The following is a 26,381-nucleotide window of genomic DNA, read 5'->3' on the forward strand; positions in this document are numbered from 1 at the left end:
GTTAATTTGTACATTAAGAAAAAAAGGTCCTGTTTTATACGTTTTTTAACTTAAATCCAACAAAATTACTTTTATTGTAAGAAACATATACCTTGTAAATAATATACATAATTTATATACAATATTATACTTCCATATAAAAATTTAATATCTCGATAATATAATGGGAAAATTTTCGGTGACTAAATAATCGTCTTCAAATATTACAATAAGATTCACCTCAAATTCTGTAACAAAGTATAATAAAATACAACTGACATAAAAAAAGTATTACAATTTATTAATGTCTTAAAATAAAAGTAACAGCATAATCTTACCAACTTTAAAATTACTTGTACTTAATGTGGGACATGTGAACAGTCTTGGAAATATCATATATATTGGTATAGGCAGATTTGTGCATACATTTCCTTCTCCAATTTGTATATTCTGTATCTCTGTAGCTAATGCCAATAAAATATTACAAAACAATAAGCAACATATTTATATGTATTTTGGTTGCATGACCTTACCATCTCTAGAATATCCCTCAGCACAACCACATGTCTCAACTCTGACTAATTGCAGTTCAATAGACTTTATTACAGCCTCACAGTGTTCAATTACAACCTTACATTTAGAAATAATTGTTGTTTCATAACAGTAAATTAACAGTGTTATTTACAAATCATAATATGATCATGTGTTTACCTCTCCTGATAATGGTTCAGAAACTTTGCAATACAATGAATTTAATTTTCCTGAAATGCAAAATCTGGGAATATTAGTTCTATCTCTAGTATTTTGCAAAGACTCTGGCATAATTTTAAAAGACACTGGTTTGCTAGACTCTTTATCTATCTTAGGAGGCACTTTGTCTTCTACTATGAACTCTAAAGACTTGCTTACATCTTTTGCCAAAAAACTTCTTTTTATATCACAACGTATAAGATACTGAATATTTACAAAAACCCCATGGTACGTTTCATATAAAGATTTAGTTCCTCTGGGTTTTAATGGCAATTCAAATGGTATTTCTGTTCTACCACTTGGTATTTTTCCACTTGGAGCTACATCTAAAGTATATTGAACTAATTGTATTGGCTGAAAATATACATATATATATCTTTTTAAATAAATGATTCTATTAAAATTTATTCGGTGGTAAATAATAATTTATATGGATGTTGATGAAATTTTTATAAAAAGTCAACAACTAACCTTTACAGAATTGTAAAAAGCTTCAAAAATACCAAAATTTTTAGAACTAAGTTGCAAATTAACTGAACCTTCCATACTTAGAAATATTCCATCGTGTTTAACATCTGCATTAGTTTGTAATAATATAAAACCAGCAACTATTTCCTAGAACATAACCTTTACATTTCTTGTTCTGTACAATTGTTGATGTACCCAAATTGTAATAAAACGTACCCCTTCACGATATATTTTACTAGCACGCTTTAATTTGATATCAATATTTATTGACATTTTATTAATTATCACTAACAGTTCATTAACAAATGTGTAAAAAGTGTGTGGAGATTTTCAAGGATGACATTTATCGAAAATTATCATCTGTATTTTTGATTTCGTTAAATCAATACGCTTATCAGTTATTACATTTATAATAAATATATAAGAAAATGTGTTAATGCAATACAAAATCAATTACAATAATATGTATTTAAATAGCTAAATATAATTTGACAGAATATGAATGAACGTGATCAGCTGTTTGATCATAGGATAGATATTTATACACAGCTGTAAAAATTGTCAGTGGGTTACTCAAAACAAAATAAATGTCATATATTAATGATATATATTTATACAATAAAATATATCTATATAGCTGCGTAAAATAAATTCTAAGTACACATAAAAATAATAAATTTTAACAGGAACATTTGCACTTGTTAGTAAAGCTTATTTTTGTATCGATAATTTAATGATTTTAGAAGATACGAAAATAGGAATTTAGAATTTGTCAATTTATGAAAAAATTGAAGTGCAATTGACTACTTGTTTAAAATATGTAACCATTTGACCAGCCAATCAGAAACTTCAATTTTCGCGGTTTTTCTTCTGTATACTAACATCCGCAGAGGGTGAACTTCCGTCCGAACGACTAAACAAATTCAAACCGACAGAGTCGTTACTGCGAGGTGAACGTTGTTTGGGAAACGGTGGAAGTAACTGTATCAGGAAACTGATTTTGACCGTTGTATAAAATCCTCTTTTAACTGGATTAATAATGGCATTAAGAAATCGAACTGCACTCACGGTAAGTTTAAGATTTATAAAACAATTAATGTTGGATTATTAGCTGCGGAATTTTGATGAGGGAGGTCAACAGAATAGGGTAACCGTCTGTTCCTGACATCTTTAAATGCCCTTCGTTCGTTTTAAAGTCTATTGAACTAATAGCTACCATAATTTACTCTTATTTCTCGTTGTAGGATAATTTATTTTATACGGATTCTGCTTTCACTGAATCCCTACAGCCACGTAATAGTAAAGAATTCCAATTTAATTTTATCTTGAATTCTTAAAACGATACTTCATGTAGCATTCTTCATTTTAATAAATGTTTATTATTTATGTGCTAATGTTATTCAAAGGTCCCAATAATTTTTACCTGTATTGTTCGATATATATTTAATTATTGTTATCTGTATAACAAATTTTTTATGTAGTTTTATGTATTAAAAATATACGAATATACAAAGAATTTTTTAAATAATAAGTAAAACATTGTATATATTTAGTTGTGCTTAAATATTTAAGAAAATTAATTTTATAATTTTATTCATTCAACTAGTTATGTATTCAACAAATGACGTGGAAAGAATCATTAGAACTTTATTTAAATATTTTCATAGTTCTATGTATTTCTATAATACTGTAAATAAATAATTTAAGTTTACTATTATTACAATTAGAATGTAGAATAAAATAAATTTTCAGACAACCATAAATCAGGAAAATGTGAAGAATTTGAAGTCTTCAACAACTTCAATACCCTTAAAGACAAAAAGAGCTGCTTTAGGAGAAATAGGCAATAAAGTGAACACATTAAGAGGTGTAGAGTCTATTAATAAACCTAGTTTATTACCAAAAGAAAAGAAAAATGTAGCAGCACTAAAACAAATTATTAAACCAGCGGAAAAGATATCAGAAAAAGCACCTGTACAGATAGTGAAGCCTGTAGTAAAAGTTATAGTTCCTCAAGAAAATAATGTGGTGCCAGTTCCTTCAAAAAAGGAAGTACAATCATTCTCTTCAGATCTTTTGGAAGTTGAGGATATTGATGAAGAAGATAAGGGAAATCCTAGTCTAGTTTCTATTTATAGTAATGACATATATGCATACCTAAGAGATCTAGAGAGTAAGTTTCCTATCACAAAAGGATATCTAAATGGTCTGGAAGTTACACCAAAAATGAGAAGTGTACTCATTGATTGGCTAGTCGAAGTTCATCAACAGTTTCATTTAATGCAAGAGACATTATATCTTACTGTTGCTATTATTGATAGATTTTTACAGGTTTGTTACCAGAATATATATGTTTATATAAAGATAGAAAAGAAAAATTAAAAATTGTACCCTAAAAATAAACCCTAGCTTTTTCAACAGGCTTTCCATTCAATAGATAGAAAAAGGCTTCAATTAGTTGGTGTAACAGCTATGTTTATTGCCAGCAAATATGAAGAAATGTATTCTCCAGACATAAATGATTTTGTATATATCACAGATAATGCATATTCAAAGTTAGAGATATTACAAATGGAGATGCTTATTGTAAAAACACTGGACTACTCTTTTGGCAGACCATTGCCTTTACATTTTCTTAGGAGGTACAGCAAAGCTGGAAAGGTAAGTTTCATAACTTTGTATAAATTCTTATTTCTTATTTCTCAAATTCATAGCATTATTTGTTTAATAAATTATGTATTTATAAGGCACTTCCCATACATCATACAATGGCTAAATATTTCTTAGAGCAAAGTTTGGTATATTATGAAATGTGTCACTATCCACCAAGTCTTATTGCAGCTGCAGCAATATATTTAGCCTTTGCGTAAGTTTTTCTTATAGGAAATATAGAAAAACTCGATTAATATGAACCAGTCATTAATACTAATAATTCGTTATTACATAGAATTATTGGTACCGATGACGAGGACGAAAAAGTTGTCTGGACACATACTTTGGCGCATTACAGTACTTATATTAAAAATGATGTGTTACCCGTGGTGCGGGAGACAGCAATTATTATGATTAACGCGGATAAAAGCAAATATCAAGCTGTAAGGAAAAAATACGCGCAACCAAAATATATGAAGATCAGTAGTCGTCCCGAACTTAGATCGTCAGCTATGATTGCTATAGCTACCGCGAATAAGGAACGAGTATAATAGGCATTTTAAGTGGTAATTGTAGATAAATGTTGGTTTGTTCAATATTATGTTGGACAAAATAAGTTGCAGCTTAAATAGACGATCCATTTTCAGAAGGGAAAACAGAAACCGGAAATGAAAAAAGAGAGACGAGACTATCTTCATTCATCCTTAAATTAATTCATTATTTCTAATGATGACTTTCACTTCGAAATTTATTGAAGTAAATGAATTAAAAAAGCCTATTACGTATATGTGTGGAATATTACCATAATCAAAATCATTGGATTAATTGATCATTTTTATATTTATATAAAGTATGTAATAAAAGAATATGTAATTGCTAGAAAAAATTTAAATTTTTGTGTATTTTCAATCTCTAGTTAAAACTTGAAACGTGTGAATGATAGTCTCGTTTATAATTATGAATGTTGAAATGTTTGTTTTAAAGGTGCGAGTCCTATTAAAAATAAGACATAGCCATCTTAATTCTGAATATTACGGGATTATACAAAGTTCGTAAGAAAAGAAAAACTTAAACAAGGAATTACGTGTAATTTATATCGAGTATCTTTTATTCGTAAGTATAATGGACTGTCATATGTAGAGTAGTTTATTTGTTAAAAGTATATGTTTACACGTAAATTACTTATTAAAGGTTTTCTTTATCTCTCCACGTAATTACAGAATTTAGATTTATTGTATACAAAGTTTTCTAGTATAGGCAAAAAGGGAAGAAGCATGAGAGTATAGTAAAGTTTTAGAGACAAGTTTATATTTTGGATTATTATAGTAAAACGAACGACGTTTGTCAGAAGATCTTGGTTTAAATTCAATAAAAATTCGACAAAATGACGTAATATGTAAGTATTAAAGAAAAAAAAAATTTTAAATACAAATCCGTTCTCCACAAATATTAAAAATTGTAAGTTTTTTTGAAACAAAAAAAAATAAACGTGAAAGCCTATTTTACATCGTAATAATAACAATTAGTTACATTTAATGTCCGGATCATCAATGTTAGCTCTTTCATAAATTATAAATTATTGATTGATCAACTAAAACTGAAATAATTTTTAAATCTTTTATGAAATGATCCCTTAAATATTTTGTCGAATTTTTATTTAATTTAAAACAAGATTTGTAGGTATTTAAATTATAAATTATATCTTTTATACTGAAATATTGATGAAATTTTAATTTTTATTCGCGATTATAAAAACATTTTTATTTTGATATTAGTCCTATAAATAGTTTTAACATTAATATATGAAAATATACGAGTATTCCAGACGATACTAATTTATACTTTGATATCAATATTTTCACAAATATTATATCGATGAACGTAAGTGTTCATTATTGGTGTTTAGCCAGATTATTTGCGTGTTTCAAACGTAGATTGTATAAAATTTATGTAAAGAAAACTTCAGTAAAAAATAAACTTTAACAATGTTCCCAAAATAATATAAAATTTGAATATTAAACTGTAATATTTATACATAATCTCATATCAGGATATTTGTGATTTTATAATAAAATTTGATGAGGTAGTGTAAGACTCAATCTTCGCAAAATTTTTCTTATCGGTTTCATGACTAATGTTGTACAACATAACATTAATTACAAAGTAAACAAATGTTTTATTTAGGTAATTTAATAAGTATTAATAAAATATGTAACAAGTAAGAAAGTAAATCTGATTAGTTCTTTTAAAATGGATCAAAAGTCATAATAAATACGATTTATATATACTTAACAAAAAATTTATTGTAATCAAAATTAAAATATATTTAGTTTCCAAGATAAAGAACTAGGCACCGGCGGGCGTAAAACGTAAGGTTCTAAAAAATAATTAAATATGATAGTACCATTAAATATTTGTAGCAAGCAATATTAACTTACCAATTAATTTTTGACATGCAGATAATCCCTGCACTTCAGATAATGTTGTAAGTTCCATGTTTTCCTAAAATTTTTATAAATGCGTCATAATTAATATTGCTAATTACATTAAGTACAAGTTTTATTTATTGTATACCATTTCTATTAGGCTCGAAGGTGCAGATTTATTCCAAATTTCAGATTTACTTTTATCTATAGCTACAAGAAATTGTTCCATACAATTCTGCACTTTCTCTGCATATTCGTCATCATCGAAATATAAAAGCATTTGAATTAAGTCATATAATTCATCTGAAATGCAATATATCGATGTGTACGTTTTCGTAATATTAAGATTTTATGTGCAATCAATCGTTGTAAACAAGTATACAAACCTCTTTCTTTGTATGTATTACTGACAATTTGATATAAAGCTTGTATTAATGCTAAATCTTCAAAAGTACTGCCTTCTTTTAAATTTAAAAATTTTCTTTCTTGTTTCCTACGGTTTTTACTTGATCTATAACTCCTTCTGAAAATGCATAATTCCCGGTGCAATTATAACTTGTAAATAAGGTTTTTAAATAATGTTGAATATCTATGTGCAGATTTCTTACCCAGATAAAGTAGAAAATTTTGACTTTTGACTTGAAGTTGAACTAGCAACGCTACTTGTATCGCTAAGAATATCGGAAATACCTTTATTATTATATATCAATTCATTGTCAGATATGTCATTATATGATTTCATATTTCGTTGAGAAATATTATCTCTCACTATAGCCAGACGCGCTTTATATTGCTCAAAATCTTGTTTATTTTTTTGTATCTGATATACTGTGTAGTTTGCATGTTCATGTACGCTCGATTTCACATGCAATTCTAGAACATAATAATTTTAAGTATTAAATTAACTATAAAACTATTGTTAAATGCGTAAACCTACCAATTAAATCTAAATTTTGAGTGTCATAAGCAATTCTAACAGCATCCTTCCAACGTTTGCCACTGCATAAAGCAATCACTGCTTCTGTTGGATCTTTCAAGTATGTTGTTAAAATGTGAGCAGCTTCCTCGTATCTTTTATTCATTTTCAGATGTTCTACCATATCCTTATAATACGTACGTTTCTCTGTTTCACTACAATATTGTTTAATTATATACGTACAGATGTATTAAAATTTGTAAGTCTGAATGTTCATATTTACCTTAATTTCATATGGGTGGACAGAATAATAACATCTTGCCAGCTACCAGCTAATGTATAAGCATTTAAGGCTTCCTTAAAATCACCGCTTCTATGGAACATAATTCCAGCTTCATGATATTGTCTCTGTTTTTTTAAAAATTCTCCGTTCATTCTAGCTACTTCCTTGTACTGTTCAGTATCCTTTCCAAATAGTTTTAAAGCTTTTGTATATAAATCATGATTACGTATCAAATTTACACATTCATTGAATTTATTCGATTCTTTGGCAATGTGTTTAAGCGCAGAATCGTAACGCTTCAAATGCAAATCGATAGAATATTTCATGTAATTTTCATCAAGTTTCTTCAAATTATTCAAAAAGGGAATATATTCCTTAGGATCTTTTTGTGATTTAGATGCAATGAACATTGTCAAATCAAAATCATACATTCCCAAAGCTATATCAAACAATACATTCACATCCACTATGTATAATAAATACTTCAATGCTTCATCGGATGTGATACATTCTTCGCTTTTTACCGAGTTTTCTAATTTTCTAATTTCATTTATCTTAATCAGTGCACCTTCTATTCCTTGCTTATTTTTATTTTTAACTAAGCTAATCAATATCGGTTGAATTAGACGATTATCTTTATTCCTCCCTTCCATAATATGTCGTAATAAATCGCAAACTACCTCAATTTTATTCGTCAAAATATCTGATTTCGACTTATCTCTTCGATAATAATTTGCATATATCGTTGTAGTAACATCTTCGTTTGTTAATTCTGACAATAATAAATTTAACCAGCTTGGCTTAGAAACTTGGTCCACAAATTTATTTGCATTTTCGATAAATTTCTTTGGATCATGATCATAAATTAAATTCAAGTTTATTCGTTGCTTGCGCATCAAGTCAAATGCTGGCAGATAATTATAATTGTCTAAATAAAATCCGATTATATACAGAGACAATGCTCGTGGTTGTATACATTCCAAGTTTCCACGGGGCATTTGTAAAATAGTTCTTGAATCTTTTGGAACTGATATTATTAATTGAGATCCTCTCTCTAGACGTCTTATGTTTAGATCTAGAAAATTATTTACATTTTCAATTAAGATTATTTACATAGAAAGTATGACCTCACAATAGCACATACTTGTAAATGATGTTTCTTCTGGCTTTTTATTTTCCCATGGTTTGATAGTCAAATTCTGCTTAGTTAATTCTTCGAGGTCATCTTCACTCAAATTAACACATGTTAATGTATGTTGTGCAGTTGTGAGAAGCAAGAATTCGGAATGAACGAAGAAGCTTGTAATGTTGTTAGCAATTTGTTTTCCATTAATTGAAAAACAGTTTCTGTGATATAATGATAAAAAAATGTGTTTAGTACCAATTTTCACAACTTCTACTTTATAAATATAGCCCTGTAATCGTATGTCAATTGGAATTATTCCTGCTTCTGTATATTTTATAACAGAATTTTCTACAATTATATATGCTTCTTTTGGATCAGGAGATGGAATAATATGTTGAATTAAACCTTCCATAATATGTGTTTGTCTGAAAGAAACAAAAACGCATACAAATTTTGTACTTCCTAAAACACAAAAATATTCCATATAAAACTTTTGTATAAAATAACTATACCTCACTATTACTTGTTCTCGACCTTGATCATTTATTGCATTTAATGTTAGAATACAAAGCAAGCTTTGGTTGTTCATTGATAGTGAACATAAAATGTTATTTTCATCAACCCATAAAAAATGATGCATATTATATAAACAATTTTGATACTTTGTTGTATTGTTCCATCTAATATCATATGATCCAATATATTCATACTCCAACAGACAGGCATCCTAATTTTGTATATGTTTTAGTGGAATTTATCATACTTTTGCGAACTTTCAATCTATTTATACTTACAGTTATATGCTTGTAAAATACCAATTTATTAGTGTCAGAAACACAAAAGAATGTATTACTGTTTATCCAGGTATCTTCATTTTTTATATCTGGTGCAAAAACAATAGCATTTATGCATTCAGAAGTTTCCAAAGTTTGATGTGCTAGTGGTGGGGGCACTATGCCTACTCTAAATCCAGTTACTAATAATTTATTTCCATCAATTACACCAACAACAGATTTGTCATTTACACTTTTGCCTTTACTATGATGAACAGCCCAATTATAATCATAAACAATAAACTCTTTGTATGTTAGAAGGATCAGCTTTTTCAAAGATGATGCTGTACACCATGTTGCACAAATCAGTGAATTATCAATGGGAAATTTAATTGACTGTTTTAGATACCAGTGATAATTATTTTCAGACCACAATTGTACTACTGAAGAAGAATCTTCTTCCATTTGACTCCAAATAGTTAGAATTTCTGAATCTGGAGACCAAAATAAATCCTTTACCTATAACATAAATTTTAGATTAATATACTAACTTTAATTTTTTAATTCTTAAAGAAAAATAAATGTAGACATACCCTCATTCCTTTTGCTTTATATGGAAGTACTAGTTCTCTATGTTTCAAGCCATTCTTTTCAAATAATGCAACAACATATTTATTGCACAAATTCTGTGTTGTTGCAATTAAGCTACCAGATGGTTTCCATGATAATGGTTCTCCTAAACCATTAATTTGTTCACTTGTGTATTGTAAAATACCCTCTCTGTTAAATACTTTGAACTGCCTCATTTTATTTTCATAATGTAAGAAACCAACAGCAAATAATGAACCATCTTCACGCCAAGTTATTCTACATAATTCATCATCTGAATCATTTTCACATTGTTCTATTGGTTTAGCTACTGCAGCTTTCTTTCCTTCTGAACCATGAAACTGAGTTTCTTTTTTACCCCAACCAACAGTTATAAACTGCTTCTGTCCAACATCTGGTGCATGCAAATCAACCTAAAATATTCATTTTAGATAGATATAAATGTATAACAAAATGTAAATTGTAACACAGACTTAGACTATCATTACCTCTGCTATTATTTGAAAAGTTGATACCATTGTAATCATAACATCATTAGCAGTAACCAATACAATTATTTCATGATCTGGACTTAATTTCATACATTGTAAATTTACATCTAATTGAATTTTTAATTCACATGCAAAATCATTTATTTTCATAATATCGCCTGATTTACAAGCACCATATAATTCTTGAGATATGGTGCAATATTCTAATCCGATAAAATCTAAATTTTCATCAATATCAAATGAAACTACATCTTCTTTATAGTTTGAGGGAATTTTATATATTTTATTTTTCAATAATAAATAAAAGTCATCATTGATTGAATTAACAGCGTGTAATATGTTTGAATCGTTAGAAATTTGAATTTCTAAACTTTCCAAAAATCTACCAGCACGTTGAGTCACTGTCAAATTTTTCATTGTTTAATAATTATGTATACCTATGATGTATAAAAGGATAATGTAAATAGTTTGTTGTAATTTATTAGTACAAAAGCGTGGTCTTTGAGTCTTAACCTATGCACAATTGCAAAATAATGTACCCTAACCTAACCCTAACCTAACCACATGTTACATGTGAATACATATACAGAGTGTGCCAGAGTCCATAACTGCGAAAAGACCAGTTTTCGTTCTTCGCGCATCTCTAGTACGCATCTTCGCCCTGATTGGCGATACTCCCAAACGAAGTGGAAAGCGATTAGCAGAGAGCTCGCTGCGTTCCCCCACCATCTTCCAACCTGCGCGTCGCAGTTATGGACTCTGGTGAACTGCGGTATATATATAAATGTATCACACTCAGGCAAACTATTATATGGACATAACAAAATGTAAGCTATTGCGTTGTATTTGTTACATGATTTTGTATACAAAATAAGTCATACACAAATAGAATAAATTAAATAATACGAATATGTGCAGTAAAAAACAATATTATTGATACTATAAGGATTCAGCAAAGCGATTTATGTAATGAAATGTATTCTTCTAACCTACAGTGTAGTAATAATCAATTATGACAAGTGTATTTTAACAAAACAAAATTTTATTTCTCCAAATTAATATAAAATTATACATTAATTGTTTTGTTTGAATATAATTGACATCATGAACATCAATAATATTGATAATGAAGACGAAGATGTAATAATACAGGTATAAAGTATTATTAACATTTTATACTATTTTAAAATGACAATGTTAATGTCTCATAACTTTTGTTCTTTGATTTTAGGGCACTGCTATATATGAACATTTATATAATTTAGGGTACATGGATTTTGAAAGTGTATTAATACCTAAATCTATAATCAAAACTGAAGAAAAAGAATCTAAATTAGCTGTATATTTCTATTTTTCCTTACAAATTAATTAACATTTAATTGTTTAATGTAATAAACATTTTTATATTTTAGGGCCTTTTATACAGTGTAAAAGATTGTTTAAGAAAGTGTTTTGTTAAGTGTTTAAAAATTATTCAGGTATAAATATAACATATATGATAATGTATAATATTTTGTTTGTGGGAGTTATATTAAGTACTATTTTATCTTTAACAGGATGATGATTTATCTTACAAGCAGATAAACACTATTTTAAATGCAAAAGTACTCTTAAGTGATCATGCAATTGCCATACATAATTTTCTTGACAAATATCATTTAAGATCATGGAGGTAAATATCTGAATCTGCAAGTAAAAATTAAAAAATGAGATGGTAATTGTGTTAACACTTTACAGGACTACAGTGTTACAGTTTGTTTCACTTGGTGTACTTTCATTACCTGCAATGTATATTGCATATAAAACTCAGTATAAAAGTTTTACTTATTTTTTCACATCTGTTGTATTATGTTACATCAGTTATATAAAGTGTTTGAGAATACAATCATATGTAGATTTAAGATCCTTTGTAATCTTACAAAATGACTTATTCAGTCTTTGTAAAAAGGGATTAAAAATTTTGAAATATGGGTATAAAATAAAGCTGAACAAAGGAAAGAACTCTCAACAATTTTAGTAAGTTTCTTAACTTAAATTTTAGGTGTTTAATATAATGTGAGTAATTAATGTTTTATTTCACAGCAATCTTACAGCAGATAGGCTAAAATATTTACAACCCATGGTAGAAAATTTGGTAAACTGTTTAGAAAATGCTTCACATATTCATTACTGCACCTCCTTAATTCTTATAAAATTGTTACCAGCAAATGTTATTCATGAACATTTATTAACTAAATTTGAATCTACATCATTTACAATAAAGGGTGAAATACATTATCAAAAACTGAAGGTTAAGATGAAAATAATTTATGTATGTAATTTATATATGTTACATATTATCTTACACTTTTTTATTTTAGTAGACTTTATATCACACCTACATTCTCACACAATCAGAAATGTTACATTTAATGGCTATTGCATATGATAATTATACTTGGCAACAATCTTATAGCAAAATTCCGGAATTAAAATTAATTTACATTATACGATTTTTAATCAAACGCTTGACAGTATATAAAAACAAACTGTCAGAAATTGTCAATGCATACTATAGTTTTAAGGTGGAACCAATGGTGTACAAATACAAGTAAGAATGTTTTATAGGAAATTCTTTTATTTATAAGAATGTTATATGTTATACATATATGATTTTTATTATTTTAGGGGACCACTTTCAACACAGTGGCAAGATTTATATATGCACGTATATTTAGCTTCCAACAAGTTACAATTAGCTTATAGTCACATACTATCAATACTTCAGGATATTGATAATGTTAGTGAAACCATGACATGTGAAGATATGGTAGAAAATATAGAACAAAAGTTGAATGCAGCTCAGAAAGATATTGAAAATGCAAAAGATTTTGTCAAATTTAGTAATTTATTCCTTGTAAAAACACAAATTAATAATTTTACAAATAATCCTATAGAAACAAATATTTCAGCATCAGTCCCAGATTCTGATATTCCTATTGTATATAACTTAGAACCACAAATTCTAGATGAAGTATTTGAAGAATACATTAAAGAAGAATATTTGAAACCTTTAATTGATGAAAGCGATGAAATTTCATTATACAATTATAAACGGGACAAATCATTAATTAAAAGTTTCATGTCCGAATTAAAGGATGTTTTAATTGATAAACAAAAATTGATGTCTGAAAGAGAATCGAAAGCCCTCGAACGAATGTATAAAAGCGTAATGAAAAAAACTACTGCAGATAGTCAACATTATCAGATTCCTATACCTCCACCAATGCCTTCATTTAACACACCTGCAGTAGCACAGAACCATACTGAAACAAAGCAAACTTATAATAGCCCAGTTGACAAGTTGCAATTAAATCAAGTGTCTGAAAAACTTGATAACATAAAATTATTATCCGAAAGTCAAACAAATTTAAAAGAAAAGGATTTGAATGAAGTTTCTTCTGAAGAAACATTATCAATTCCAATTATAACTTTACCAAAAAGTAAAGAATTTTCATCGTTCTTGCCACCACCGTTTTTAAAAGCTGACGAAGAAACGTTTATAGGTAGTGGTGAAAATTCTGAAGATGAGGAAAGTATCACTGATACAAACGATCAATAAAACTCGATCAATTATTAAGAAAATATTGAAATAAGCATATTTATCCTTTTTAACAAAACTGTATTTCATTATCATTAATACTCGATATTCATTGAAGCACGCAAATGATAGTATATTTTTGAGATTTATTTACAGTTTTAAAATAAATAATATATATTTTACACACAATGTGGTTAAAACAAGAATGTATCTCTACAATTCATATTTTGCATATTACTAATGATAATAATGAATAACAACAATACATATTACAATATTAATATCAACATGGAATTTTAATTTGGAAATTGTCATGAAATCAATTATATAAAATACTTCAATGTATGAATAAATAATATTAAACATTATTACATAAATACAATACATATCAATAAAACTGTAGAATTACAATGAACAAGTGTCTTATAAGCTAGTACTACTACTTATAAGTAAATTAATAAAAGATAAAAGAATACTGATGAAATATTGGTGAAAGTACTTAGGTGCACAATATACGAATTCTATGTGTATTCATTTAACATAATTACTAAAAACTATTTTTTTCATACGAAGACATTGTTTATTCTTTCGGGATATCTGAGAAATTACTCCCAATGTATCTTTTCTTTTGGATCGTTACTTGAATCATGGCAGTGACCAATTGATAGAAACAAAGTCATTTTAAAACATAAATATTACAGTACAGAGATCGAAGTACTCCGTGATTTAAAATTTAGAACATGAAAATATTCCGAGTCATGGTATCACAAATCCTTCAACCAGAAGTTTTGGCCTAGTATATTGAGGTATGTAGTTAAAACCCCCAACTTTAATAAATACTAGACTAAAGCTAGGACTAGATGAAGCATTTGTTATTAATTGAATAGTAATGGATATTTATAAATTTGTAAGAGATAAGTATTGTGAAGTGTTAAAATAGTACATAATTAGATATATTGAAAGATATTACAAATTTTTAGTACATATATTCTGTAAGTTTAGTTTTTTTGACAGTCAAAAAAACAATATAAAATAGACACACAATGGATTTTTCGATAAACAATTAAGGAAATATGTAAATACTAAACGAAGCAGATATACGAATATATTCTATATCATGTATGCTTTTTTGTAAAATTCAACTAAAATTTTCTCCATATGTAATGTTCCTTCATAGGAGGAATAAAATCAGTTAAAAGAATTCTGTACAATACAATTCCATACTACGCAATTAATTAATCTGAAGGTGCTATAATGCCAACCATGGGTGATGACGAATAGCTTCACGACTTCGATCCCCGTAATCATATGTTACCTCTACCCCAACAGGTATGTTTTCTTTTGCCGTAAGTACCAGATGAGGCGTTTTGTTTACTTCGATTATTCGTGCAACTAAATTACCATTTCTTGAATGATTTACCAGTCTACCTAACTTATCAGTCTCTTTTGTTGCATCGACACTAAAAATGCAGTGACACATAAATAATCTCTGGTTTATAATCCTTTACATATCCACTGTTCATAACATGCTTACCAATACTGCTGATTACGATGTTGAAAATAATACATATAACATCCGGTGTTCTGATCTTGTGCGTATTCTTCTTCTCGCTCCTTTGCTTTTACTTGGTCAATTAATTCACCGATGTATTCTACTACAAATTCTCCTTTCATAAATTCTCGCGTTGTTACGACGCCACGACCTTTACCAGGAAAAGGTCTTACCTGTAACAAATTTTTGTGGTTCCTACTATTCATTTATTTTTATGTAACTTTTTTTTACCTCTAACCCTTCCTCTACTTGTTCAAGCACTTTATTCTCCATATCACGTTGTTTTTCCTCTAACACTTTCTTTTTAGGTTTTCTTATACTGCGACGCACGGGAAAATAATCGGTAACTTTATGATTTGTACTTTTGTCATTTGAAGAATTTGTTGAACGTGGATTAATAATTTGATTACTATTTAATTTACTACGACCACGATTAGCAGACTTTTTTAAAGCTTGCTGTTGTATATTAACTTCAGGAGTTACTGGTTTTTTGTGTTTATCATTTCCTTCATCTGAATCTTCTAAATGATTGTTTGGCATATTTATCCTATGTGGTGTAGATGGATTATGAATAGGTACTGCTACAGGTGTTTCTGAAATTTATATTGATTACATTGTTAACACTGTTTAAAAAAATATGTGTATCATAGACAATCAATGTACATATATTACCATCTGTTCTGAAGTGACCAACATCAGTGAGGATATCATTTTGTACATTAATCTGTTCATTGGTATAGAATATTTCTTCAATAGACAATATGGAAGCTTTGCTATTAGAAATATTTGAACTTTCAACATTTGTGATCTACAGTACAAAATATATATTATTATTCTACATAAGAAAACAATATTATGATATAGTATTTAAAATAAAGTACATACTCGTTGGCAGAAATACGAATCTATGTGGACAGGTGATTTATATTCAGTCATTGAATGTGTTTCATCTAAATTATCATTTTTTACATGCATATTATTATCTAATTTGGCTTCTTTTTTCAGTGGGGAACTCATATCATTACACTGTGTAGATTTTACAGCAGCCCTTGTACAAATTACACTTTTCATCTGCTCTTTTTGTGTTTTTTGTTTTCTTTTTGCTATAATAATCCATTAATCAATTGTAAAATTATATAATATACTATTGTCTTAATTTTATAATAATACATTATATCTTTTCTAGTTTATGCTATGCATGATATGTATTCATAATACATAAGGTATATGTATGTATTTATATAAGCTATACTTATATGATCCATGTCTATATAAATATTATACATTTACTGTTTATAACCACAATATCTTAACTAATTTAATTTTGTACAATTTGCACTAACAACTACCAGCAAATAATATTAAAATATATATACAAAGTAAAGGCTTATTTACAGATTCCAAATTTGTTATATTCTACATCACATTTTAAATACACTGTGAAAAATAGATATATAACAAATTTGGCGAGAACATTACAAATAAGATTTGAAAAAATTATCCGAGGCTTTGAACAATCAGTGTTTCTAATACAACGTTCGAAATGGAGAAGGAGAGGAAGTGAAATCTCTCAAAACATAACCTGACTTTTAACACAAAATCTTAAGTGAAAGTGTACACAAATTTTTCCGAATTATATTCGTACCTTTCCTCATGTTATCCCTTGATTTTCTCACGTAATGATCGAATTCCAAAATTATTTTTCTCATACAAAATTTCAATTATGCGAGATTACTGCTCCAACTCACGTCAACGCTAGGGTATCTAACGCAAACGATTTTTAGCAATTCGAATTTTTACATTTGTATTTCTTCAACGTATATCTGTGTTACATGCAACTACAACAAATATTTGAATCAGAAATATAAACAATTATTGTTAATAATTTCTTCAATCCGTTAAAAGCATTCTTCACGTACGACAAGGTAGAAATTACAAACAATACCGAAATACCATACCGGATATGTCGCCATTGCCCATCCACAACGATAAACTATTACATATTAAATTAGATATAATTTGCATGCTTTATGTTTTACATTCATTTTATTAATAACTTTGAATAATTTTTGTAGATCAAGATTTAATCATTTTCTACATGCACAATTTGTTTAATGTATATGATGTAATTTAAAAAAAAAACAAGTATTCTATTGAGAACTGAATTTGATTAGTCGAATAAAATACAAACGCATAAAGAAACTACATAAAAAAACGTGGTAAAAAAATTTATTACACTTTTATACTATGAGATAAATAAATATCAATATTCTCTGTACATTTTTGTTATGAAAATTGAACATATTAGTAGATGACTGGTATAAGCAGTCAATTAACAAATATTTGAATGAATTCATGCACTTGGTATCGAAATGAAAAGCATCAGTGATAAATTCTAAGTAATGAACAAAAATAATTATTTATATTTAAGTACATTGGTGTATCAATTGAAGATAATTGAGAACATTGAAATTTTGCAATCATGACGTAAAATTAGTAAAATCAAATCATCTCCCAATGGTATTTAATACAGGAATTGATCGTTACGTGGCGCTGTCAGCGGCGCGAAGCTCGGATCGATCGTATTAGAACGATGTTATTTTTTAGATAGATTTAGGTAAGCAAACGCAGAATACAAAATATATATGCATTATTTTAGTAAAGAAATAATTTGGAATCGTCTGATTTTAGCAAACAATTCCGAATCTGGTTAAATACGCGTTATTCGGCGTTTCTGTGTAGAGTTAGTTGCCATATTCTTTTCTTTTTACCGCGAATACTTTAAATCAACTAACGATCAGAGTGGCGCTTCAGCAGCGTTGCCAAGTGTCTACACGGCTATACTCATTTAAGTGTAACCACGCGCGTACGAACACATGATACTCGATATACATAGTTTGTTTACTGCTCATTGTGATTTGGAAGAACACGTGCTCAAATAAGCAATTGTTAAAACTATAGTACTTAATTCATCACGTGCCAACGACTTGTCTCTTCATTTCTTCGCTACTTTTTGTCACAGTGATGTGTAATTTCTGCTACCAAACGCGGAGGAACGTGTAAACCGAAGAATCATTTATTTAAATGGTATTAAAAACAAATACGTCAGTCGAATTTTTTTAATGAAATTGAAAGGTACTTTGAAATTGTTTGTAACACTGACAGCTATTAATTTGTGAATATATTGAGTTATTAATGCTGTCTGTTACGTTTAAAAACTTTATTAATATTGTTTACCTCAATACACGCTGTTTTGCTTTAAATTTGCATGCATTGTCATGAAAAATGTAGTTACGAAATAGTCGATAGATGTCAGAATTTTCCGCCCTTTTTATTCGTATTGGAAATGCTAGCAGAGCCTCTTTTTGTACGCGTTTGAACGCTCTAAGGATTTGATGATCATGAAAAATTACCGCTGATTAAATTGAACAAAGTGTATTGATTAATTATTCCTTAAAAAGGGTAGAATTTTTTGGTTAACGCACTCCTAGAAACGTCCCCTGAAATGCATAGAACTGGCAACGTCGCGCGATCATATTCCGCAAGCAGCAGCGTGTGTTTTTGTATTTGCATCGCGGTGCACCGTGGGCCGGGCGAAAGCCAAGATGGCGGCAGCCGTGTTTGGCGAACGCGTTTCAAGTGTGCTTAGTTTAGACCGCATAAATGGCTCGGCCTAAACGCACAATAATTTCTCACACTGTGATTTCCTAGTTCGCACAAGTCACTGGGTACTCGATCATTACTGGGTGATGTCCGTGTAACGAAACACAATACTGGAAATTCTTGAGAGGAAAAAAAGTGTCGTGCACTGTCAGTCAGCATCTTCGGCTACACAGCAAAAATAATATTCACCGTCGGTGTTCCATCAAAGTATTCGTTTATTTTGAACTTATTGTAATAGTAAGAATTGTAAAGAACCTCTTGCCATGGTAAGTTTTTGTTTATAATCATTTCATTTCACTTATTCATAAGAAGGCGCGCTTCTTTCATATATGTATTTTTTTTTGAGCATTCATTTCTTGGTATAACTAACCTATAGACGCGATACATACATATTGCGAATAAACACTGTCTTTGTTATTGTAATTTTAAATGACTCACGCTATTCTCCCTCTCCCTTTTCCCAATCCTTCTTCTCAATGTTTCCTAAACTCAAACAAGGTTTATAAAAAAAAAAAAATTGTTTATGATATTTGTTAAAAGATACAATTTATATTGGTGGTTGTAAATAAAAAGAAAATTAATGATTGCATGATATTTTGAAAATTTGTAACTAATTTTAAATTAAGTTGAAATATATAATTAATCGTTACTTCATTGAATTTTAAGAATGGCTGTAACAACAATAGTAGTAAAAAAGAAGTGATTTCATTATTTACCTAATAATAAGCTAGTAATAAAACAATAAAAAATTATTCCTTAGTCTGCCAAAAGGGACAAGGATGCAATGAATGAAGACAGCAGCAGTGATGAGGATGAAGATCCTGATAACATGGGTGTTCCAGGTAAAGTTTGTTCCTGAAATATAATGTATTTATCATTATCGTGAACTTATTCTAATAAAATATATAACTTTTTTAGGTGGTGGGAAAGATCTTGCTACTGCAACTGGGATTGCAAATATTAAAGATGAAAAACCTGCAGATGCACCATCTAATGTCATGACAAAGGGGCAGGGGGGAATGAACAGTAAGAATAAATTTAATGTCATTTATCAGTGTATAAATTATATCAATTAAAATACCTCATTCTTTTAACAGTGTTAAATCAGAAATTTGGAAATAAAATCCCTGATGGATTAGTAACTAAGACTGCAACACCAGGATATGAAATGGTACGTGTAGGAGGATCACAAGGTGTACCACCTGGATTTGTTAATGCAAATCAGTTAGGTCAATTAGGTCAGTTAGCTGCTGCTGGTGGAGCATACGGTTTACCACCAGGATTAGCAACTCTTGCAGGTTTCAATCCAGCCTTTTTTTCACCAAGTAAGCACAAGTAGTCTTACTACACGTATAACACAATAAAATGATTTTATTTTTGTTGTTTTGTATAAATGAAGTACATATTTAATGTATGTATAAATTATTTATGCACATACATGGCGAAATTTCTTGATGAAAGTATATTTTTACTGTATATGATGATTTAAATATAATTAAGAATCATACCATCAGGAGGTTTTATGTATATTAATTTCTAGGCATGGATATGAGCTTAATGAGTGGTTTTATGGGTTTGCCTGGAATGAACATGGGTGTGAATCCCCTTGTTCAGTTGTTAAACCAAAACGGTTTACATCCAAATTGGCCAGCTGGCCTATCAGGTAAAGCTGTGTCACAATTATGGATGAACGCTGGGGACCCCACTAAAATGAATATACAACAAACTATACCGGAAGAAGAAGAAGTAGACGACGAAGATATGGGCGTTGCGGAAACGTATGCTGATTATATGCCTACTAAACGTACGTTTGTTCTTTTTTTAAATGCTACTTTATACATATTCCTTTGCATAACAATCAATTTAATGTTTAATAGTTAAACTTGGACGGAAGCATCCAGATCCTGTTGTGGAAACTGCATCGTTATCCAGTGTTGAACCAACAGATGTTTGGTATAAAGTTTCGATACCGGAAGAAACGATACGAACTGGAGCTTTATCCGCGTTACAACTTGAATCAATAACGTACGCATCTCAGCAACACGAACATCTTTTACCGGACGGTTCGCGTGCTGGTTTTTTGATCGGTGATGGTGCGGGAGTTGGTAAAGGACGAACCATAGCTGGTATCATATTTGAAAACTATTTAAAAGGACGAAAACGTGCTATTTGGGTTTCGGTTTCGAATGATCTGAAATATGATGCAGAACGTGATCTGAATGACATTGGTGCATCAAAAATTGAGGTATTTTATCTTTACTTTAAATGAAAAATTTCATTGAAGTTAACAAAAGATTTCTAAATTGGTAATATAATTATAGGTTCATGCATTGAATAAATTTAAATATGCAAAAATTTCGTCAGCAGTAAATGGTAATGTAAAAAGGGGAGTAATATTCAGTACGTATTCCGCTTTAATTGGAGAATCTACCCAGAGTGGGGGAAAATATAAAAGTCGATTAAAACAACTTTTACAATGGTGTGGAGAAGACTTTGATGGGCTAATTATTTTTGACGAGTGTCACCGTGCAAAGAATTTGTGTCCAACAGGTAGCTCAAAGCCTACCAAAACTGGTTTGACAGTTTTAGAATTGCAGAATAAGCTTCCTAAAGCTAGAGTAGTATACGCCAGTGCCACAGGTGCTTCCGAACCCCGTAACATGGCCTATATGGTACGTTTAGGAATGTGGGGCGAAGGAACACCATTTCCTGAATTTAACGATTTTATTACTGCTGTTGAAAAACGAGGAGTAGGTGCAATGGAGATCGTAGCGATGGACATGAAATTACGAGGCATGTACATTGCTCGACAGCTCAGTTTTCATGGTGTAGCGTTTAAAATAGAAGAAGTACCATTATCCAAAGAATTTACCGAAGTATATGATCGCTCTGTCCGACTTTGGGTCGAAGCTATGCAAAGGTTTCAAGAAGCAGCTGAATTGTTGGATGCTGAGAATCGTATGAAGAAAACAATGTGGGGTCAATTTTGGTCGTCGCATCAACGCTTTTTCAAATACTTGTGCATCGCAGCTAAAGTGAAACACGCTGTTGCGGTTGCGAGAGAGGCCGTAAAATGTGGGAAGTGCGTAGTTATTGGTTTGCAATCCACCGGCGAAGCTCGTACATTGGAACAATTAGAACGCGACGATGGCGAACTTAGCGATTTCGTTTCCACCGCGAAGGGAGTGCTTCAATCGTTGGTGGAAAAACATTTTCCAGCATCGGATCGTAATCACATACATCGAGTTCTTGGTATCGAACCATCAAAAATGCAAAGGTTAGAGGACCTTGACGACATCGATGGTGCCGGTGGTTCCGCTGGTAGTAGTAAAAGGAAACCTGTACGACAAGCAGCTCAACGCGCTTCGAAAAGAGTTCGTACATTCCCATCAGACGACGATTTCACTGACGACGAAAGAAACGGTGGTCATAGTTCTGGTTCAGAATATAAACAGAGTGGTAGCGAAAGCGAAGATGACCATAAATCTGACGAAGAGAGTAACATCACTTCCGATTCTTCTTTCAATTACAGCGAATCGGATTCTGATTCAGGTGACGGACGACGAAAGAAGAAAGGTGCGAAAAAACAAAAGAAACCTGTCAAGAAACGTGGCCCGCCTGCGACTGCGGCAACGCGTAATCGAGCACCGTCAAGAGACGCGGTCGAGCGCGCTTATACAATGAAAAAAGAATTACTGGTAGAAGTGGAGGAACTAGGCGATCGACTTCCACCAAATACCTTGGATCAATTGATAGACGAATTTGGTGGTCCAGAAAACGTGGCTGAAATGACTGGTAGAAAAGGGCGGGTTGTTCAGACAGAAGATGGCACTATTCAATACGAATCTAGATCCGAAGTAGATGTACCTCTGGAAACGCTTAATTTAACAGAAAAACAAAGGTTTATGGATGGTGAGAAAACGGTAGCCATTATTTCTGAAGCAGCTAGCAGTGGTATATCATTGCAAAGTGATAGACGAGCTAGAAATCAGATGCGACGAGTGCATATTACTCTTGAATTACCATGGAGTGCCGATAGAGCGATCCAGCAATTTGGACGAACGCATCGTTCGAATCAAGTGAATGCACCAGAGTACATATTTCTTATTTCGGACTTGGCAGGTGAACGGCGATTCGCATCTATTGTAGCGAAACGTCTGGAAAGTCTCGGCGCTCTTACACACGGAGATAGACGAGCCACGGAAACGAGAGACCTTTCACAATTTAATATCGATAATAAATATGGTCGTGCCGCTCTCGAAGCAACAATGAGAACCATAATGAAGTACGAACCGCCTCTTGTACCACCACCTCAAGATTATCATGGAGACTTCTTCAAAGACGTGGCTGAAGCGTTGGTGGGTGTTGGTTTGATTTGCAATAGCGAAAGCACACCTGGCGTACTCACATTGGACAAAGACTATAATAACATGTCGAAATTTTTGAATCGTATTCTCGGTATGCCTGTTGATTTGCAAAACCGTTTGTTCAAATATTTCACCGACACGTTGAACGCGATTGTCACGCAAGCGAAAAAGACCGGTCGTTTTGACATGGGTATACTCGATCTCGGTACTTCTGGAGAAAATGTGAAAAGGGTTAAATTGTATCGTTTCTTACGAAAACATGCCACTGGAAAAGCGCCAACCGAGCTCCACGTTGTACACGTTGAACGTGGAATGAATTGGTCTGAAGCGATAGATAAATTTTCTGAATTAACAGGGTCCAAAGAGGGATTTTATTTGAGTCATCAAATTCGTAACGGAAAACAAACGGCAATCCTCGCTGTTGCTGTAGAAACTGGTGGAAAAAAGAAATCTGAAAGCAAGAAAGATCAATTGTACATGGTTTATAGGTATGGTATTTAATTTCTTCCTTGAAAGAAAAAAAAGGATTACAACTTAAAAATAAGTTTTATCATGATACATATTTTTTTTTTTCTTCTTCTTCTTTTTTTTAAGGCCCAATACAGGATTACAATTAAGACAAGAAACTCTAGGCGAATTAGAGAAGAAATATAAGAAAGTATCGTCAGATGAAGCAGAACCACACTGGTCGCAACAGTATGAAGCTTCTGTAGATACGTGTTCTCACGCTTATTGGCGCGGTAATTGTAAAAACGTAACTATTGGTATGGACTGCGAGGTTGGTCTTCGAAGGCGTTCCTATAATGTTCTGTCAGGTTCAGTTTTAAGCGTATGGAGTCGGGTAGAAAGTATTCTCGCGACACGTTCTGGTCACAATTCTAAGATGCAAGTTGTGCGGTTACGGACCGGTAATATACTATTTAAATACTGTTTTGTCAAATTTTCACAATTGTTCAGAATTCTTATCAACTTTTTTCTTCTTTTAACAGACGAAGGATTGAAGATAGTTGGTACTCTTATTCCAAAGTCCTGTATGGAAATATTACGACAAGAACTTTCATCCGATTCTGAAAACACCGAAGAACTTACATTTTGAACATCACGTTAATTCGCTTTCATAGGTAAAAATCGATCTTATAAAATTGAACTAAAATAGAACGATTATTAATAATCATTTGTTATTTAAAACAGGACCAAAAGAAGCGATTAATAAGAATATAACGTACAGTGGACAAATCCCTCTGCTTAGTTTTTCAAGAAAAGTGACATATAAGGAGAGGGTGCACTTGCAAATGCATGGCGAAAACATGGATTAACGTGTTAATTATCGAGATGTTATAAGGTAGATTTTCAGATGACCATCTACCAACCAGTGTTTTATTGTCCTATCGAATATGACGAGTGAAATGAATGCGTGACACGAACATTTGCGATTTATGGATTTTTGAAATCTAAACGTATCTCTTCGTTAGGTTCTCACGTTGTTATTTTATAAGTTTTAACGAAACGTATTTCTCTCGCCCGTCACATCTTGATATACAAATGTCGTAAGTAGTTAGAATTTTTTTTTATTTTAGTCGTAAATTACGCTCGCATTGATTTGGGCGTTACCGGGTACACATTTTTTGTATTTTCATTCACCTTGTTCACGTTGTCAAAAAAAAAAAAAAAGGACAGAAATTATTAGAAACCTTACTTTTATACAGTTTATGATTATATATGAAACAAATTTGTCTGTGCACGAAAAAAAGGATATTAGGATTCGTATTATCACGTGTAGGACAGATTAGATTACATTTCTGAAAATCACGCGTGTGAGTTAATTTCAGTCAGTGTGGGATAGCTTTATTTTATGCATCAGTCAAATTAAGAAATGGAACATGAAAAGAAACGCGATTTTTACGAGGAAGCACGAAATGAAATTAGTGATTCGTACGATTTAAAAAAAACTGTATCTTAACGCTAATCATATCTTGGAAAACGAAGCAACATCCAGTGAGAATCGATTGTGAAATCTTAGAGATAGGAAAGAGTTCGCTTACTCGTGTATTGTGACTGATTAACTAACCGAAGTATAACTCGGAGAAAAAATTAAGTAGTATTAGTACTATATAAAAAACGCAGTGCGAAACGATCAATTCTCGCTGGAAAGTACAGATGTATACGCAACTGTTCCAATTTTTATTTAATCGTTGAATTGATCGAATAGTTAATTAATGACCATTGCTACTGCTACCATTAATATTATTACACTACTGCTATTATTATTAGTGCTAGTACCCCCACTGAAAACAAACTATTATTACTATTACAAAGAAATAGAGAGACGAGATAACATTTTTGCGCTATATATTTAAATAAATATTTATTGTTTTTAAAGAAGTGCCAATGTAGCGTAAAATTTTTGTTTTTTTAAATTCACAATTCCGTGATCAGACTTGAGAGAATATTTTATTTTATTTGTCTTGTTTTTCTACTTTTATTAGAAGTAATTTGATAATATCGTTAGCACGAAAATTGAAAAAATCATTAATAATTAAAGAAAAAGAAAAGAGAAAATCTCGTCTCCCAATATTCTCAATTTATGAGTAGTCGGCATTAAAAGATTAGATTCAACAATACATATGGCAGTATATTTATATTCAGAAATCATAAGGTAGTCATGCAATTCGCATGTATATTGAGTAGATGTCTGTTGTTTGTACGCCTGGGCGAGTACTAAACGAATTAGATCTTCTGATCTATC

The 26,381-nt window shown here is 30.6% G+C and overlaps 6 protein-coding genes across 8 annotated transcripts; 3 read left to right on the forward strand and 3 right to left on the reverse strand.

The window, feature by feature from the left end:
* Positions 1-89: 89 nt before the first annotated feature.
* Positions 90-1,729, reverse strand: LOC117604947 (vacuolar protein sorting-associated protein 26C). The gene is made up of 6 exons (XM_034325586.2): positions 1,414-1,729; positions 1,201-1,344; positions 691-1,083; positions 513-609; positions 318-443; positions 90-227 (listed from the first exon to the last, which is right to left on the reverse strand). Exons 1-6 carry the CDS (start codon positions 1,468-1,470, stop codon positions 145-147), a joined length of 900 nt encoding a protein of 299 aa, XP_034181477.1. The 5' UTR covers positions 1,471-1,729; the 3' UTR covers positions 90-144.
* Positions 1,730-2,071: 342 nt separating this feature from the next.
* On the forward strand, positions 2,072-5,337 carry LOC143305319 (G2/mitotic-specific cyclin-B). The gene is made up of 6 exons (XM_076688349.1): positions 2,072-2,266; positions 2,950-3,528; positions 3,619-3,858; positions 3,945-4,063; positions 4,145-4,415; positions 4,497-5,337. The coding sequence occupies exons 1-5, from the start codon at positions 2,237-2,239 to the stop codon at positions 4,398-4,400; spliced, it is 1,224 nt and encodes a 407-aa protein (XP_076544464.1). The 5' UTR covers positions 2,072-2,236; the 3' UTR covers positions 4,401-4,415; positions 4,497-5,337.
* Positions 5,338-5,476: 139 nt separating this feature from the next.
* Elp1 (elongator complex protein 1) lies at positions 5,477-11,074 on the reverse strand. The gene is made up of 12 exons (XM_034325571.2): positions 10,471-11,074; positions 9,967-10,395; positions 9,395-9,892; positions 9,113-9,327; positions 8,619-9,025; positions 7,475-8,549; positions 7,213-7,406; positions 6,884-7,148; positions 6,662-6,798; positions 6,424-6,578; positions 6,288-6,351; positions 5,477-6,226 (listed from the first exon to the last, which is right to left on the reverse strand). The coding sequence occupies exons 1-12, from the start codon at positions 10,888-10,890 to the stop codon at positions 6,165-6,167; spliced, it is 3,921 nt and encodes a 1,306-aa protein (XP_034181462.2). The 5' UTR covers positions 10,891-11,074; the 3' UTR covers positions 5,477-6,164.
* Positions 11,075-11,158: 84 nt separating this feature from the next.
* On the forward strand, positions 11,159-14,337 carry LOC117604943 (uncharacterized). Its single transcript, XM_076688348.1, has 8 exons — positions 11,159-11,625; positions 11,705-11,812; positions 11,886-11,951; positions 12,030-12,145; positions 12,211-12,489; positions 12,556-12,763; positions 12,837-13,063; positions 13,141-14,337. The coding sequence occupies exons 1-8, from the start codon at positions 11,578-11,580 to the stop codon at positions 14,072-14,074; spliced, it is 1,986 nt and encodes a 661-aa protein (XP_076544463.1). The 5' UTR covers positions 11,159-11,577; the 3' UTR covers positions 14,075-14,337.
* Positions 14,338-14,408: 71 nt separating this feature from the next.
* Positions 14,409-17,679, reverse strand: Set8 (SET domain containing 8). The gene is made up of 7 exons (XM_034325585.2): positions 17,564-17,679; positions 17,251-17,443; positions 16,491-16,708; positions 16,278-16,413; positions 15,837-16,198; positions 15,588-15,778; positions 14,409-15,513 (listed from the first exon to the last, which is right to left on the reverse strand). The coding sequence occupies exons 2-7, from the start codon at positions 17,312-17,314 to the stop codon at positions 15,303-15,305; spliced, it is 1,182 nt and encodes a 393-aa protein (XP_034181476.2). The 5' UTR covers positions 17,315-17,443; positions 17,564-17,679; the 3' UTR covers positions 14,409-15,302.
* Positions 17,680-18,492: 813 nt separating this feature from the next.
* Positions 18,493-25,315, forward strand: sno (Protein strawberry notch). 3 transcript variants are annotated; one of them, XM_034325382.2, is made up of 11 exons: positions 18,493-18,740; positions 19,317-19,534; positions 20,029-20,110; positions 20,187-20,294; positions 20,366-20,593; positions 20,809-21,072; positions 21,146-21,513; positions 21,590-24,123; positions 24,230-24,543; positions 24,625-24,756; positions 24,827-25,315. In XM_034325382.2, exons 2-10 carry the CDS (start codon positions 19,532-19,534, stop codon positions 24,729-24,731), a joined length of 4,008 nt encoding a protein of 1,335 aa, XP_034181273.1. In that variant the 5' UTR covers positions 18,493-18,740; positions 19,317-19,531; the 3' UTR covers positions 24,732-24,756; positions 24,827-25,315. The 3 variants fall into 3 exon arrangements, with proteins under 3 accessions (XP_034181273.1, XP_034181272.1, XP_076544367.1); XM_034325381.2 differs by having other exon boundaries at positions 18,493-18,692; XM_076688252.1 differs by lacking the exon at positions 18,493-18,740 and having other exon boundaries at positions 19,162-19,534.
* Positions 25,316-26,381: the final 1,066 nt, after the last annotated feature.

This window comes from Osmia lignaria, chromosome 5 (assembly GCF_051020975.1).
Source record: "Osmia lignaria lignaria isolate PbOS001 chromosome 5, iyOsmLign1, whole genome shotgun sequence".
In the NCBI taxonomy this organism is placed as follows: Eukaryota; Metazoa; Arthropoda; class Insecta; order Hymenoptera; family Megachilidae; genus Osmia; species Osmia lignaria.